General features: G+C 39.1%; 1 protein-coding gene and 1 long non-coding RNA gene across 2 annotated transcripts; one reads left to right on the top strand and one right to left on the bottom strand.

Annotated features, from left to right (window-relative positions):
- Positions 1 to 6792: 6792 nt before the first annotated feature.
- Positions 6793 to 12237, top strand: LOC107211072. Its single transcript, XR_004499501.1, has 3 exons — positions 6793 to 6910; positions 9089 to 9188; positions 10543 to 12237. It is a non-coding gene; the product is annotated as an uncharacterized LOC107211072 (long non-coding RNA).
- LOC107211071 (small integral membrane protein 10-like protein 2A) lies at positions 6981 to 12854 on the bottom strand. The gene is made up of 2 exons (XM_015642553.3): positions 12624 to 12854; positions 6981 to 11126 (listed from the first exon to the last, which is right to left on the bottom strand). Exons 1-2 carry the CDS (start codon positions 12807 to 12809, stop codon positions 11106 to 11108), a joined length of 207 nt encoding a protein of 68 aa, XP_015498039.1. The 5' UTR covers positions 12810 to 12854; the 3' UTR covers positions 6981 to 11105.
- Between the last annotated feature and the right edge of the window lie 3737 nt (positions 12855 to 16591).

Raw genomic sequence — 16591 nt, 5'->3', positions numbered from 1 at the left:
CTTCTGTTCTAAATGGAAATTGCAAGGAGACACTATTACTGCTCTGCCAATAAATGTATCAGTCATAACACTATTTAGAATAACTGGGCAAAATAACTGTGGATTCTTCCTTACAGTGACAAAAAAATTATATAAAATAACAATGCTTGTCAGATTAATTTGAAAAAAGAATTTATTGTTATTTAAACTGTGATAAGGAAAGGTGCTCTGAAAATATACCCATCTCTTCTAACAGCCTAATTTCTTGTAAGGACTTTCCAATTAATTTTGATGTGACTTCATTAAGTCACCATTTCAAGAGGATATGCCAATATATTTTCTTGATCAACGGTAGTAGATAAAAATATTAAAATTATGTTTAACTGCAGCACCAACATCAAGTAAAGTATTACAAGATCCAGCATATCACAAATGACCAATGTGTAGCAGAGAAAGGAAAAAATTAGAATTTAGTACTCCAGGAAATAAAAAAGGTGCACATCCTTTTCATAAAAAGCTTTAATAACCTTGTTAACTATTACTTTGAGCAGTTCATGTGAGAATGTCTAAGATTAAAAAGCAGTAGTGAGGTTAAAGCTGTGTAAAAAGTCTTATCAAAAGCTGTTCTCAATTTAATCATTCAAACAAAGTAACAAATTTTACCATTTTATAAACTGGAATTCCAAGGAGATTTCTCCTAGAGGACCATCCATATGCTGTAACTTTAGACATGACATATTTTAGTATTATAATTCTCATATGGTAAATGCTGTCTCTTTTTTTCAAGATAATACATTTAAAGATGGCTGTTCTTTGAAGAGTACAGTATTTGGAATATATGCAATGAGTTTCAAGGCCCTTCAAGAACATGATATTGTCTCAATTTGAATGGCTGGGAAGATTCACACTGACTCTGCTGTGCATAAGACTGCACTTTTAACCCAGGCTAAATTTAATGATATTCCCATAAATCACCAACTCTAGGCATTGTAGCTCAGGTCACAGAGGCACATCCTCAGCTCCAGAGCTCTGATTAAGTCAACAGGGCTAGACATCAGTACTGATCTTGTGTGATTGGATTACAGGATTGGAGCTGTGATTTCTCCTACTGAAACCACTCTGAGGTACTTAAACAGATAAATCCTACTATCAGATTTCTTTTCTTATTGATTACACTTTCTGAAATGTAAAAAAAAAAATAAAAATAAACCAACAGCAGCAACAACAACACCCCTAACCTTGCTTTATCCAGGTAGCATTAGGATAAGATGCATGTAGGGCTGGAAGGACAACAGAAATACCTCTGGGGCAAAAATATTAAAAGTGTGATTTTTCCTTTTCCACAAAAATGTTGTAAAATATTTGTGCTTTTTTTGTTTCCTCTGAGCTCATTTTCAGTCTTTACTTAACCCCACTCTCTTTGTGTGGTCTGAACTACTTGACAATTTTTGTTATAAAGGAAAATATCCAGGTTGCTTCCTGTCTTAAGTTTTAATTCCTACCTTCTCATCCCATGTTTTTGGTAAAATAACCTATCAAATTAAACCAAGAAAATGTTCAATACACCATTTTTTAATTGGTAGGTCTTTCTGTTTTTTTCTCCATGAGTTTATTCCTTGCCTCTCAGGTATGTGTGTTAGGTTGAGAGGAGTCATCTTGTGTATCACATTTTCTTACCATGGCTGAAATATCTGCTAGGAGGCAGAAGAGCCCTCCCAGGCAGATCACCTGATGAATTTAACAAGCACATGTGAATAACAAAGACTGACCAGGAATATTTTCACTTACAAAAGCATTCTTTTATACTAACTATAGTAACAGTAGCCACAAACAGAATAGAATCAAACCTTTGGACAGTGCTGTTTCAATAGGAGCCTTCAGAAAAAAACACTTCCTATGTGATGAAAGAGAAACTGCTGAAAAATCCATTCAGGTATACCCTACACTTCCTTATGGACACCTAATGAAAATATATTAGAATTAACTGTAAACTGAGCAAGTAGCAAAAAAAGCTTGATGAACTGACTGTAACAAAATATCCAGTGATGAAAAGCTCTGCAGACTTCTGCTTGCCAGAACTGGCAAGTATGTAGTTTAACTAAATAGAAAGAAAGCAGAAGATACAGCTATCAACTGCAAACGAATGATTATAAACCAGAAAGAAAATGTGAGGAAGAGCTCTGAAAATTATGATTGACAGTAACAACACAGACCAGACAGCTTTTATTTTAAGCAACAGATTGTTGGGAACATACACCATATATCAAAGTGAAGGACTTGAAACCTGCTGTAGTCTGTACAGATGTTCTCACTCAGAAAGCAGCTAGAGGGAACAGAAGATAAAAGAAGGCTGTCCAACTCCAAAAAAAAGGTTTGAATTTTCATTCTGTTTTGACAAGTTTTTACGCTAGTCTCTGATTTTCGGCATGATAGAATATTCAGCATCTACAAACCTGACCCAAAGTGAGAAACACCTGAAGGGGTGCAAGTGAGCCCTTAAGAAGGTGCCATACGACATCATGAAATATTTTTTGTTGTTTTAGTCTTAAATGCTTTTGTATTGAAGGAGACAGAAATTGGAAATGCTGTAACTGCTGTAGCTCTGGAGCAGGTCATATGTGCTTGCAGACAGCATGCAGTACTTGGAATGCAAGGCTAAGATCTGAGAGGCAATTTAGGAATCCCTGCTGCAGAAAATATTTTTTATGATACAAAGCAAGACAGGATTACTGAGCTCAAAAGGGTTATTTGTGAATAACTTCCAGCTAAAGTGATTAAGGGCTTCAGCCACTAGCCCCAGAAAAAAAAAACTAACAAAGAGCATCAAAAACATCCTGCTTGTCATTGCTGCTGGCTTTTTGTTCAGTGAGCAAGAGGTCTGTGTTGGTTTTGGTCCTTTGCCCTTGGGGACACTTTTAACAAAACATAATACTTGAAAGAATTCCAAAATGTGTTTGTTTTTTTTTCTTTTCTTTGAACTATGAGGTTAAAGATAAATAAAGGAGTATTTTGATATGTCTAAAAAAATACTTGTGATAACAAATAGACAAAGCACTTCCTAACGTTCAAGACTTACAAGTGCACTTTACAAACATGCCACAGTTCTTGATAACAAAAACCCCATCCAGTACTATTTTTTTTTAATGTAAGGTAAAGCACTCTTTTAAAAGATCATCTCTCTAAGAAATGTGAGTATCTTCAGCAGAATCTTTGGTACTTGTTTTTGATTTAAGGTTTTGGGGTTTTTAAAATTCTAATCTGCTATAATATCTGCCAGAAAAATCAAGAGCCAAGAAACATACTGAAGATATGAATGTTGTGATGAGTGTAAATTGGTAAGAGGTTCCTCTGACAATCTCAGATTTGCAGAGAGGAAATTTGGGCTTTTGTACAGATGAGTTGCTCTTACAGAATTTTACAGCATGAGATGAACAAAGAGACTACCACCACATCATAGGCCACTAACTTAAATCCAACTTCAAAGCATTTCAGATCCTAACAGGAAGAGATTTGGATATGCACGGAGAAGTAGCATATCTATTTCTGAGTTTATTTGCAAAAGTAGTCAGAGTTCCTTAACATTCCCCATTGCAGGTATCATGTCCAATTATATAAATGTATGTAAAACTACTGATAAAACCATCTGAAAGTGATGACAACGTGAGTAATGAAGGCTGTCACAGTGGGTGGCTGGAACATCGTGGACAGACAAAGGTTACAAAGGTTACAATTTCCTATTTCAGGATCTGCCATACAAATTCCAAAAGCCATGAGGAACCTACAGTGATGTGCAGGGAGCACTGATAGCACTTTCTTAGCCATAGAGGTCTAAACACATGACACAAGTTCGTAGAACTTTATAACATTTATTATATTCAGTTTTTTCCTCTTTTTATTGTTTAAATGCTTGTTTTGAGGGACAATATGATCTCAGCATTCATCATTAAGAAAAAAGCACACATTCATTTTGTACTCAGAGTATCAGCCTTTTCTTCAGGGTTGCCAATACCAGTTCTTTTCAGAATACAGCCCATAACAAAAACGTTCTTCCTCAAAAATACCACTTGTAAGCAGCAAGGGACCCCCAGACCAAACAACAACTAAGTTTTTTGAGTCTAGAATCAAAAGGTCACCTGATAGCAGCTTTCAGAAGAGAGATCTGTGGAGGGTGTCTCCTGTTTTAGTATGTTTTTTAAAGTTCAACATTTAGCAGAAGATACATGTTTATTCTACTGCCTTAATGGGAATATTTCATTCAGCTAAAGCAAAAGCTCTGGTATCTCTGTTAATATCATGGTGTGCAGAGAAGCACCCAGCAATGTTTATCCTGGATGATGCAAGAGTTGCTATGGCCATTACATGTATTTATCATGGCTCGCTTTCCCCTTTAAAATGAAGCTGTGCTGTAAGATTGGAGGTAGTTAGGAAATACCTTGGAATTACATTGCAACTAAGTGGCTTGTTAAAGCTTCTCACTAAAAAAAAGTGTGTAAAAAGAATGCCCATTAATGAATACTGGTGGCTAATATCATTAAACTAGCCTTGAGTTCAAATACCAGATTTCCAAGGTCAGGTATAAGTATTGAGCCCTTTTATTCTCACAGAGATTTTAAATTTGTTTGGTTTCTGTAAACACACATCTCTCAAACTGTAGCACTGAAAAACCTCTTCCTGACTGACTTCACATTGTCAGAAACACAATCTCTTCAACTACAGCTGTACAATTTATACAGTGAAAAATTTGAATGAGAAGCACCAAAACTACCTTTTGTCTTTTAAAAAAGATTTTTATTTCTGTTTTTAAATAACTTGACAAAACTCATCCATAGGTACTCTGAGTTCAATTGTAAACAGTTACAATACATTACCACTGTGTATTGATTTTGTACATTAACCTATTTGCAGTGACAGTCCGTAAGACAAGGCAAACTGAAATACACTGTACTAAGATGTACTAACGATGAAATACTCCAAAGGCTGATGTGTAACTCCCTCCTGTGGTGTGAGTGAGCAGCTTCGCAGACAACAGCTTCTGGCAGCTTGGGGAGCACTCCTGATATTCCAAGTCTCTATTCAGGTTTCAAGTCTACTATGGAAACTTCTAAGTTAAAAGTGTCACACTACATTTGTAAAATACATACAAAGTTGTAAACATATTTTTCTGAAACAAAAACCGTTTGTGCCAGCCTTCTCCACCTCCCACATTGCAATTAAAAAAAAGTCATAATAATAATAAAAAGAAAAATAGGGCCAAAGACTAAGGCCATAGACTAAAATTTTTCTGCAGGGATAAAATCACAGTTTACAGGAAGTATTGAGTATCAGCATTGAAAATTAGTCACCATCAGGTAACAGAACCCATTTTCAAGAAATGGTTTCACTCAACTTCAAGTGATGAATCAGGCACTAAATATTTGATTTCCCTCCTTTTAAGAACAAAAGTTTAAAATACATTTAGGTACTATGTTTGATAATACCTAAAATTAACCACAAACAGATGATTAAACACTGATACTTTTGCAAGTTTAGATTTTGACCACTTTTGCTATCAGGTTTATACCAATCTTCCATGAAGAAGGAAGGAATTTGCAAAACAGACTATATACATATATAGAGATCACACAAATAAAATGGATCTTTTCAAGGCAGATTTTCTTTGTGCAAAGTCCCTCTGATCATTTTCTAAAACACTTTAGGTTTTGTATTTATTTCATCATTAACAGTGAAGTAACTATCTTAGTCTGAATCATGTATAACTAATTCCAAAAAGACTAAGATAACTGAGATTTTGGGATGCAGTAGAGGATTAATATCCAAGTACAACAGGATTGGCTTTTACCAGTGCAGACTGGTAAAGGATAACATTATTCTAGTACTTCTGTATTTACTATTCTTGTTTTAACGCTGTCAGGAGATTGATATCTGTGACCTTGTAATTTAAGTATGACAGTTGATCATAAATATCAGTATTTTCATAGGCAACATTCGGTTTATTTTAAAGTTCTATCAAGTGCAGCTCTTCCTTGAGAATTAGAGGCTCTGCAGTCTAAAAAGGGTTCTCCCCCTTCCCCCAGTTACTGGCTGTGCATCACAGAAACAAGTGGCAGAACACATTTTATTCTGTGCACTATCAGGGGTAAAAAAAAAGGTTTAAAATATTCACATGAATGTACTCTTTAAGAAAAGTTACGCTAAGTTCTAACCTTAATATATTTTGTAAGCCCCAAATTCTAGCTGCAATTCTCAGCTGTCAGAGATACCAGATACTCAATTTAAATATTGGATTTTAATTAAAACAGCTGTTCTGAAGAGAAAAAAAAAGCAGAAATATGTCACATTGACTACATATTGCTCTGTCAGTTATACCACCTGTCATACAGCCTAATGAGGGACTATGGACTCTTACATCTCTACAGGGTTTCTGTCAATTTGTTGTGCATAATTAATTGCACAACAATGTTTCTGAGGTGGAACAAAGTATCAGCACAAGCTTATGCTGAGAAATTCGAGGGAAATACATGCACAACCAGGTCGTAAAAACAAAAGGAGCAACCTGACAATAAGATTATCTATTAGAAGAGTACATACAGGCTTGCTTCTTCCAAAAATTAAATGTGTATACCTATAAGGGGCAAAGGTGGAGAGAAGGAGAAAGGAAGCAAACTTTGGCAAAGTTTAAGAAAGTGCTGTCTTTATAGTCCTAATAGTAACTTTAAAAAAAAAATATATATATAAATAAACCACCAAACCTCAAACAATAGCAAAAACAAACCCAACACTGAAAAAGCAAAAGGCTAAAAAATGTCTACAGCTAGAACTGTTCCCTGTGCAGGATGATGCAGACACACGATTGCTGAGATTGCACTGGCTAAAACCACATGGAGAAGTAACACCACCATCTCTACTGCATTTTGCACTGCAACGTCAGAAGGTAAATAAGCATTTGCATAAGCATCCCAACATCATACTGTGGTAAAACACTTTTTATCTACATGCAGAGCTCTGTGCACACACATTTTAAAGTATATTTTCTTTTCAAAGCAGTACACCATATAGTAAATTTTCACTTAAGTGTAACTACTAGGAAACTCTCTAAATATTGAGTGTTTTCTTATTTCTTTTCTAAAGGCAGAAATAAAACTTTGCTATGTACTGCAGGAAGGATCTGGACACTAAACAATGAAATTTTAGATAGCACAAGTTGTTTAGTAGAACCCTGACATTTTGCTTAGAAATAACCTCTCCTAGAGAAGGATGAGCGACAAAAATACAGAAATATGAAGGCAACTCCTGGTTGAGTATAAAGGTTCCTTACCTCTACTAACAATGTTATTTTTCTGTACTATAATAATCATCTCAGACAACCCTAACAGCACATTAACTCAGGAAAGTTTTCCACATTGGACATTGTGAAGCCATGAAACTCCACAAAAACTGGTTCTTGGCCAAGACACCTTCCATCTTTTGAGATGAGTTAATATCAAAACATCTGTAGGAAGAGAACAGTGGCCTAAACCATATTGTGTTATATTTATCTATAGTTTCAAAGGATGGATGCCATCCTTCAGGTTCCCTGTTCTCCCTCCAGACAGGAAAAGCCATTTAAACTTTGTCTCAGTCAGGGCAGGCAGTTCTGTTAGTGCAAGAACAGGACTTTCATTCCATGGCCTCCCCAGGCTTAAAGTGCAGTATATTACATGAGATTTTAACATACCAAACTATGCTTTATTTGAATTTCAGAAGGAATGTTCAAGTTAAAATTACCTTTTAGGTTTTAACCAATAAAATTCAAGGCAAGGTACATAAACTATCTTAAAATGTATTAAATCCACTTATTTAAGTATTCTTTGTATCTTATGTTAAATATACATATACACAACAAACATCCATCATTTCACTTAGCTGTATTGTATTTAAAGTGATCCTGTAATAAACGATGAAAGGCCACACACTCAAACAAGACTTTGCTTAAAACAGGACTGTATTAGCTGGACTGTGATATGTAACACAATTCAATATTCCAAGATCTCCTCCATAGGCTTGTCATTGATGAGGAGAAAACCCTTGGCATTCTTCTGTACACACATTTAAATTCTAGTTTTTTGGTGGTGTCTCATGTTTCATTTTCCCTCGATTTGAAATCACCATGAAGAAAAGGTGCATTAAAAATTGGATTGATGTTTTTATGCCTTTAGCTACTCCTCTTGCCTATTAACCTGACAATCTCACTACAAGTTCTTGTATAGAACTATGGTTCCCAAAATATGTAGTTCCCAAATGACATACAGCAGAGAATGTTCCAGGGCAAACCAGTCAGCTGCACAAATAAGGTCTCAAGTAACAACTGCAAGTACAGCTGTGCCAATTGATCCTTTGTACAGGAAGTCCAAGCACTCAAATTTTGGGTGCAGGACTGTGTTCATGCACATCTTAAGGGAAAGCTCACCATAGAGGGAGGGTATGGCTGTACCTATGGAGCTGCTTAGAGAGATTCATGTGGAGTTGCAAAACATCTTTAGCAATCAAGCCAGCTTAAACAAGCTCCAACCCCTCCCTGCCTTCATTGCTCTGCCTTCAGCTCTGCCAAGTGTTTTTTTGGGTCAAGGTATAGGCGGACAGCAGCTTAACACCCTAACTCCAAGCCACAGACATTTGGAGAAGTGTCTTTGTTTCTGGTGTTCTGGGATGTCAGATCCACATCAGGAATCTTGAACCTCTGCAACACCACACATTAACTTGTGTTAACACCACTCACTACAAGGCTGATAAATTCCAACAGTGGAGATGAGGGTGAACAGCTCAACTTAGAGTGAACTGTTAAGAGTAATCACTTACAACACATAATCCAGTATTATTTTGGGGCTTTCAGTCACTTCATGACAGGTAATTGCACAGTCAAAAGTCTGTAAGTTAAACAATCATTTAAACACCAGGGAAAAGTTATTTTCTAAATTAAATTAAGTGGCTTTTCATCTCTTTTAGCATCCAAAAAAAGACAGTCAGCCAATGGGGATCACGAAAACACAACATATCATTTAACATAAAAAGTAATATATCTTATTTTCAGCATTCAAATAGATTTAAAAATTTCAACACTTCTCTCCTTAAGGCTGAAAACCAGCATCTCATCTTCATAATCAAGGACTTCTCTATACACGTGTGCTAACAGTCCAATAACCACCACACTGGAAACTCTACTGGCTTTCCAGGTAAGTTCAGTTCAAACTAAATGCAACATCCTTTCCTCTCTTTCCAAGATGAAGCAAGACCATCTGGCAAAAAGGGTATCTAAGGTGTGAATCACTGCCATGGCTTTACTCCACATTAAGTCCTCACTTTTAAGTCAGAATCAAAGGGAAGCTGGAAATGCATTCCAACCCATACACTGATACCTCCCTCTTTAGGTGAGCCTTTAGAGCACATTAAGTGGATCATCAGCAATGCCCCTACTGAGAATTTTGGACATTGAGTTCAAAGTTTGACCTACTGTACAAAGAGTTCCTCCACTGAAGTCCCAACAGGAGCCTATTCCTCAAAATTCTATTCACCAGCAGCTCTATGGATTCCAACATTCTTGCCTCTTTCTTTGGCAAACCTCATTGTCAGAAGCCTATCCCAAAGCCAAAGTCAACAGGCCCATTGTACTTTAGCAATAACAATCACTTTTTCAAGGAAAAAAAATTGTTTTAGAAAGTTGTTTACAGTGTCTTTTGTAGCACAATAAAGCTCACAAGGTATTGTTAAATTACAGCAGTGCCATCCTTGGAAAGGAACACTGCTGAGATTTATGCTGCATTGAAGACCACCCTCCCAACAGCTTTCCAGTTCAGTGTTCTAAGGACTGATATATTAGCTGCTGTTGGATTCAGAGCAGGAATTCAACTCTACAAGAAACAAGTTTTATTGGAAATGGGTATAAATAGTAGTAGCCAGAACACTCCACTAATACAAACTCTGTAGAAAACAAAGCATCTGTGCTAATCAAATTGAGTTCTAGTTTAATGTTAACAGCAGACCTGCAGAAGTCCCAGAGTCTGAAGATTATGAAGTTCTTTATACTCAGATGCTATTCCTTACAATAAAGTCCCTATTCTTCCAACAGTCAGTTTAACTAGCAATGTTACAACTATAGTTTTTACTTCAGCTATATAATTCTCACTAAAACCTGAACTGTAACTGTGTCTCTCTTATTTTCTGCTAATATTAAAAATAGTAGTTATTAAAATCTCAGTACTTTTTTACCTTCACTACATACCAGAGACCTGCCAGTGCAAAAGCTAGCACAGAGATTACTAGCTGTATGATGTGAAAATTATTAGTCACATATTGTATATTCAAAAGCATTTGCACATATCCAAGTGTTTGCTCTGAAGATACAAGGTTTAAGCAACAAAGGAAAACACATGGTTTCTGGTTGTTTGAGAGTCCCATAGCAGAGTTGTTCAGAGAGGCAACTAGATTAGAACAAGGATCAGGAAGTCCACCAAGCTCCAATGCTTTAAAAAATACAAACAGCAATTCATTCTCTTTGCTACTGCTAATTTCTAATTCCACAAACCACAGGTTTTTATTACACTGCAAATTTCCCAGCCAGAATTGTGCAAAACATACGAAGTTATCTCCTGGGCAGCATGAGCTGAAGTCTCCAGAAATGCTACAAGCTTCTTCCAGCCAGCCTGTTACTGAAAGGCCACCAATGCAGTGAGAAACCCTCTCGAGACTGTCTTTCCCAGAAGAAAAATGCCGATGAAATGAATCCTTCCAAGGAGCAGCTGCACTTGAGTTCATCCCTGCTGATTCACTGAAACTCAGAGGCATTTCCTTGCCAACAGAAGACAGAGGTATAGTATTATAGAGAGAACAATTCCTGGTGTTATATAATTCTTGTAAACTGCTATTATGATTTTGAGAACTGTCCAACATGGAATGCACGTGTGTCACATAAGCTGCTGGCTTGTGATGATCTGGGCCATTGTCAAATACTTGCTTCTGGGTAAAATCTTCTTTCTTCATAGTCCTAGAGCACACGAGCACAGCTTTGCTGCTTCACAACAGGCTGGTTTTGAAGAAGAGTGTGAGTGACTCTAGTTGCAGCATACAGGGGAAGTGGCATACCAAGTCACAAGTCAATGGATCTCAATATGGACCTAAAAAGAAAGAATACATGAAGTTATTACACTGATAACCAAGCTTCCTGGTTTCCAGTGTATTGCACCAAAAATAATTTAAAATCTTTCACATAAAGAACAACCCAGCTACAGAAAGTAACAGTTGTCCCAACACACAAGTCTCCCTACAGGCTGCCTGAGCACATCCAGAGGGGTAGGAAGCATGCCCAAATACCAGCTGCCCTTCTGTAGCTTCAATTTAATCTGCTACAAGCTCTCTTTTGGTGACAGGCATGAAAGTGAGTCAGCAAACGAGCAGCCAGAGGGATTTGCTGTATAACAGAAGCGTTTCCCTTAACCAATAGAAAAGCAGGCTGGGACTGATTAGAGGCTTAGCATTAAAGTAATCCTTCTGTAAACAGAAGTGCAAACTGAAATCAGACACACAACACTGGGTATCAACAATGTACCACAAACAGCTTCCCAGGGGGAACTGGTCAGACTGGCTGCCCCAGCACAGTTAGCAGGTATCAGCTGTAGCACAAAGGACAAGCTGGTGGTGTTCCAGGAGAACCATTCCGTACCAACACTGATAACGAGCAAAGACAAGGCTTTTTTAGCTACCAAGGTTACTAAACTATGTGTACAACTCCTGGGCATCTGACTCATTTTCAAGCTTCAGAATTGTAGGGCAAATCCCAAAAACAAAAATAGGAGACGCCACATTTTGACCGCTTCCAATTTCAGATTCTCTTTTACAAGTGACAAACTCCAACCAGACTTGTCTTTCAACACTTGGCCACTGGACAGATATTAAAACTTTCATTACAGCTATGTTTACAAGAAGAAAGTGTGTCCAATCCTTGGCTAGAACAGATGTTTGTAGTGACAGGGCACAGCCTGCTTCTGCTGCCAGTTAAGTTAAAAGTAAATCTTTCACTTCTTCACAAAAACAATGAAACTTCAACCCTACAACAGCTCAAATCTGTGTTAAGAATTCCACGTTTTGTAGAAACGGGCTCAAAACAGGAGAGATACAAATTACATGTTAATCATCTTTTTCATGCAGTAACATTGGTATTTAAAACTGTATTTGCCGTGCTGCAACTGTTCTTGATTTCAAAAACCCCCAATAAACCGATGAAGGAAATTGTTTTCTTCGGTCCTTACAAGGTGGCAGGACCTTGCTATCAAAGTGCACATATTCACAATGTATTCACAGTATTTAAGTCAACTATGGCTTAGGAAAAGGAACAGGAAAGCGGCACGTTTGGGCTAACACACAGAGCGAGGATCACAGCGGGACACTCGCAGCTGGCCACCAGCAAAGGCAAGGCTCCGGGGCCGCATCCGTGCACAACCCAAACGACACTGCCTGGTGACACAGGGCAGGGCACAGCCCCCGCCCCGCCGCAGGGACGGGCTCTCGTCCGGGCGCGCTCCGCCGTTATTCGGGGCAGCGGCTGCGAACCGCGCCCGGGCCCGGCCGGTGACACCGGGACACGAGCCCGCCCCAGCCCCGCCGCCCCCGCCCACCTGCAGCCGCACGTTGAGCATCATGGAGGCGACGATGTAGAGGTAGGGGAAGTTGATGCGGAGCTTCCAGGCCAGGTCGAAGAAGATGAGGAGGGTCCTGGTGAGCCCCTTGCAGAACACGCCGTAGGACCTGGCCGCGGCCGACTGGGAGAGCCTGGCAGCGAGTGCGGACAGAGCCGCCGCCATAAACCCGCCCCCGCTCTCGCGGCCGCGCCGCGCCCGGGCGCCGCCGCCGCCTCCCCGCGCTGCGCGTGCCCGCCGGGCGGGGCGCGCGGCCGGGCGTCAGCACCGCGCTTGCGCTGCACGGACTGGGCCGGGATGCTGCAGCGCGCGTCTCTGCTCGCTGCGCATGCGCAATAAGTGGGCGGGGCCGCTCCCTGGGCCGCCCCAACGGCCTCCGCGCCCCGCCCTCACGCACCGCCCTCACGCACCGCCGCCCCGCCCCTCGGCACGGCATGGTCCGGCACGGCATGGTCCGGCACGGCCCCGCCCGCGCGTCTCGCTGTCGTGCTGGGAGCGCACGGAGAGATCGCGGGGCTGCCGCAGGGATCGTCGAGTCGAGCTGCTGGCCCTGCACAGGACACTCTCCAAGAATCCTGCTATGTGCCTGATAGCGTTGTCCGGATACTTCTTGAAGTCTTGTCAGGTTTGGTGCTGTGACCGCTTCCCTGGGGAGTCTGTTCCAGCCTCTCTTGGGGAAGAGCCTTCTACTGATAGATACCAAACTTTAACCTCCCGTGGGTTACCGTGATTCAACCCATTTTCTGAGGGCGTGACCCGGGTGTGCCCTCCGGCCTGCTCAGTGACACCTGCACGGGCCATGGATGTTGTAGAATCATAGAATGGTTTGGGTTGGAAGGACCTTTTAGGCCACCCAGATCCATCCCCCTGCCATGGGCAGGGACACCTTCCACTATCCCAGCCTGCTCCGAGCTCCATCCAGCCTGGTCTTGGACACTGTCAGGGCTGGGGCAGCAGCCACAGCTTCTCTAGGAAATCTGTGCCAGGGCCTCACCACCCTCACATGGGGGAATTTTCTCCTACCGTCTAAACCCACTCTCTTTCAGTATGAAATGCCCATAAGGGTTTCTGGGTTTGGGTGCGGGTTTTTGTAATTTTGTTGTTTACACAGCCATGTGATGAATTCAGTGAGCCAGCTACTGTCACAAGGAAATGCTTGCTTTGGCTTTCAAGCCAATACTTGAGTTACATAATGAATTAAAAATACACTGTTCAGGCCCAGGTTACCCACAAGATTTCAAAAGCATTTTGCAAACATTCCCTAGGAAGGTCTTCAAGATAAATTACCATCATGACACTTTTCAAAAGATGTCCCAAAAGGTGAACAGTTGACCAATATAATTTTTGGACATGGCACCATTTTTTTTCCCCCTTAGAACTGTTGTTTATAGAATCCATTCAATCAGCTTTCAATAGCTGAAATGAAACAGAAAAATCAATATATTGATCTAAACTTTGTATCCTATTTTATTGACACAAAATCAAGCTGATGTATGGAGAAATAATAATTTCAGAACAGGACATATAGCAGCTTTCCATTATTAATTTGAAAACAGTGTAGGACACACAAAGGTTAAATCAGGAAGCTGATTAACTTTATATTTACCAGTAGATGTCTGCCAGTCTCCTTAGTTCTTGTTCATGTTGCACATTGCAACAGATGTGACACAGTATCAGTTTTTTAATCTTGATTAAGAGTAAATTACTTTCTACACTAAAATAGGCAATATAATTATTAATTAGGTCATAATAACAAGTTAGCATCAGTATTTATTTGGATCTAATTATTTCATTAAATAGTGAGATTGATAAAACACTCTTTAGCTTTCTAACAAAGAAATTAGTAGATAATGCAATTGAATAGCAATTGAAAAGATGTACCAGATTTTGTCACATGAAGATTTGGAAATTAGCTAATTAATTTGATAGTGAAACTAAACCTCAAAGGCATCTCACACTTCCTCTTTTGATTTAAGCTCTGTCATTGTGGTAAAATCATTTTCAATTTAGCTAAAACACTGATTACTTTAGTATGCAGAAGTCCAAAACTGTTGACATGCAATTTGTAGTTGATGCCTGTAGAGATAATTTCCTATCACATTAATGCCATCATCTCACTTTTGTTTCTCAACCCTGACTTGTGTTTTCTGTTGCATCAGAAAACATCTTTATCTTTTCTAAATTGTTCATGTTTTATTTCATTTTACCTAAAGTTTCTTTTGAAGTATTCAGATATTCCTGTATTCAAAGAAAAAAATGTTGTGAGTCAATATTGCTGAGTTGTTATATTTTGCCCCCTTAAGCTTTCTTACTGTATATCCATAATATTTAGTAGTTCCTCATTGATTTATAAATTCAAAATTTCCACAAATGGTCAGTAATAGATTCCAGAATATATCATCACTTTTTGACAGTTGTTTTATTTCTATAATAAATGTGCATTTCTGTTTCCAATGTTGACCGTGCTATATGATGAACCCCTGATTTTAATTTCTGGCTTTGATCTAATGTGTTATTTGAAGCTGTCTGGTTTTTGTCTTGCTTTCCACTCCAAGAGCTGTTCAGTTGAGATGTGAGTCACAGCTGTGCAGCATGACAGGAGGAAGTAGGCTTCTTCCCATTCCATCTGTTCTCAGACAAACCGACCACAGAAGGTTTGGTCCTTTTTTAGGTCCTAGCTCTGCTGAAGTCCATAAGCTTGTCTGCAAGTCTGGAGCAAAACAAACACTAAATCTTTCTAAGGAAATCAGGAGCTAGATCACAGCTTGTAGCTTTTGGTTTTATTCATGTGAAAAATGACTGGACAATGGAAGGCAGCAAAACTAGAAATACCAAATGGGCTTATGTTATGGTTAAACCTTTATACCCTTTTTCTTGATATTTTAAGGCACATTTCTGTGAAATGCTTGATGTCAAGATAGGTAGAAGTTGAGGGGCACTTGCAGCTTACATCTCTATAAGCCTATAAAAGGCTTACTCCCATATTTCTGCTGAGGGAGTTACAGCAATAAAGAACTGAAGGGACACAGAGAGAAGTCTCAGGTCCTTGTTTATAAATACATAATGATGCCTCTATTCCAAAAAGCTCACAGCCATATACAGGGATTACTGTGTGTAGTCCCACGGCCTTCAACAACAGTTGAAGCACTGTTACTGCTTGCTAAACCTGAGGATGAACATCAGTGAATGCAAAGCCTTGTGTGGGTTTTGTAAATGAAATTCCTGACAGAAGAGAGATTTATCAAAAGCTACCTAAAGAAAATACAGGACTTGTTTCTGTTTTATACATATACCAGAGAAATCATCTATGCTAGAACCACATGAATGGGATGCATTTATTTTACAATGCTTTATTATTAATGTAAAGATTTACATACTAACATTTTGTTTTCATGTTCCTTTAATCTGTTCTCTCTGATGCAGCAAATGCTGACATTTAAAAGTTCCTTTTTTATTGCTGGCTGTGGTTCCTGTAGAGCAGACTGATTGCTATATTTGAACAGTGCACATATTACATGAAAGTACAGGGTTTTTTCACCACTCAGGAAACTAATCATGCCAAAACTGTTTGCCTGGAATATCTATCCATTACTTGTGGATTAGAATATTTTCTTAAATTAATTTTATGTCATGGTACCTCCCCGAGTTCAGTGAAGATACTCTCAATTTTCTCCACAGCAATAGTGTCACTTTCCCCAATTGAAAATCTGTGGTCCATTAGCTTAATAAAGAGATATCAAACATTATTAAGCAAGAAACTTTGAATCTCAGGCAACAGTTAGGTGAGAAGCTTTAAGTGGTAGCTACTGTCCAAACAGCTGGAATAAGTACTAGTGTTTGGATTTAAAAACGGGAGGGCAGATGGGCTCAGAGAGTGACAGGCTAGAAAGGTGGATAATGCCACAGGTGGATCTGGAGTCCAGGAAGGAATTTTGGATGCCCACTGC

The sequence above is a fragment of the Parus major genome, chromosome 14 (genome assembly GCF_001522545.3).
Source record: "Parus major isolate Abel chromosome 14, Parus_major1.1, whole genome shotgun sequence".
Classification (NCBI taxonomy): domain Eukaryota; kingdom Metazoa; phylum Chordata; class Aves; order Passeriformes; family Paridae; genus Parus; species Parus major.
Note: the sequence above shows the minus strand (reverse complement) of the source record. Positions and strands in the feature narration are given on the sequence as shown.

Excerpts from the sequence above, each read along its gene's own strand:
- LOC107211071 (XM_015642553.3), bottom strand. The coding sequence starts at position 12,809 with ATGGCGGCGGCTCTGTCCGCACTCGCTGCCAGGCTCTCCCAGTCGGCC. Across the intron at positions 11,127-12,623 it reads TGCTCAACGTGCGGCTGCAG|GTCCATATTGAGATCCATTG; the intron begins GTGGGCGGGGGC and ends CTTTCTTTTTAG.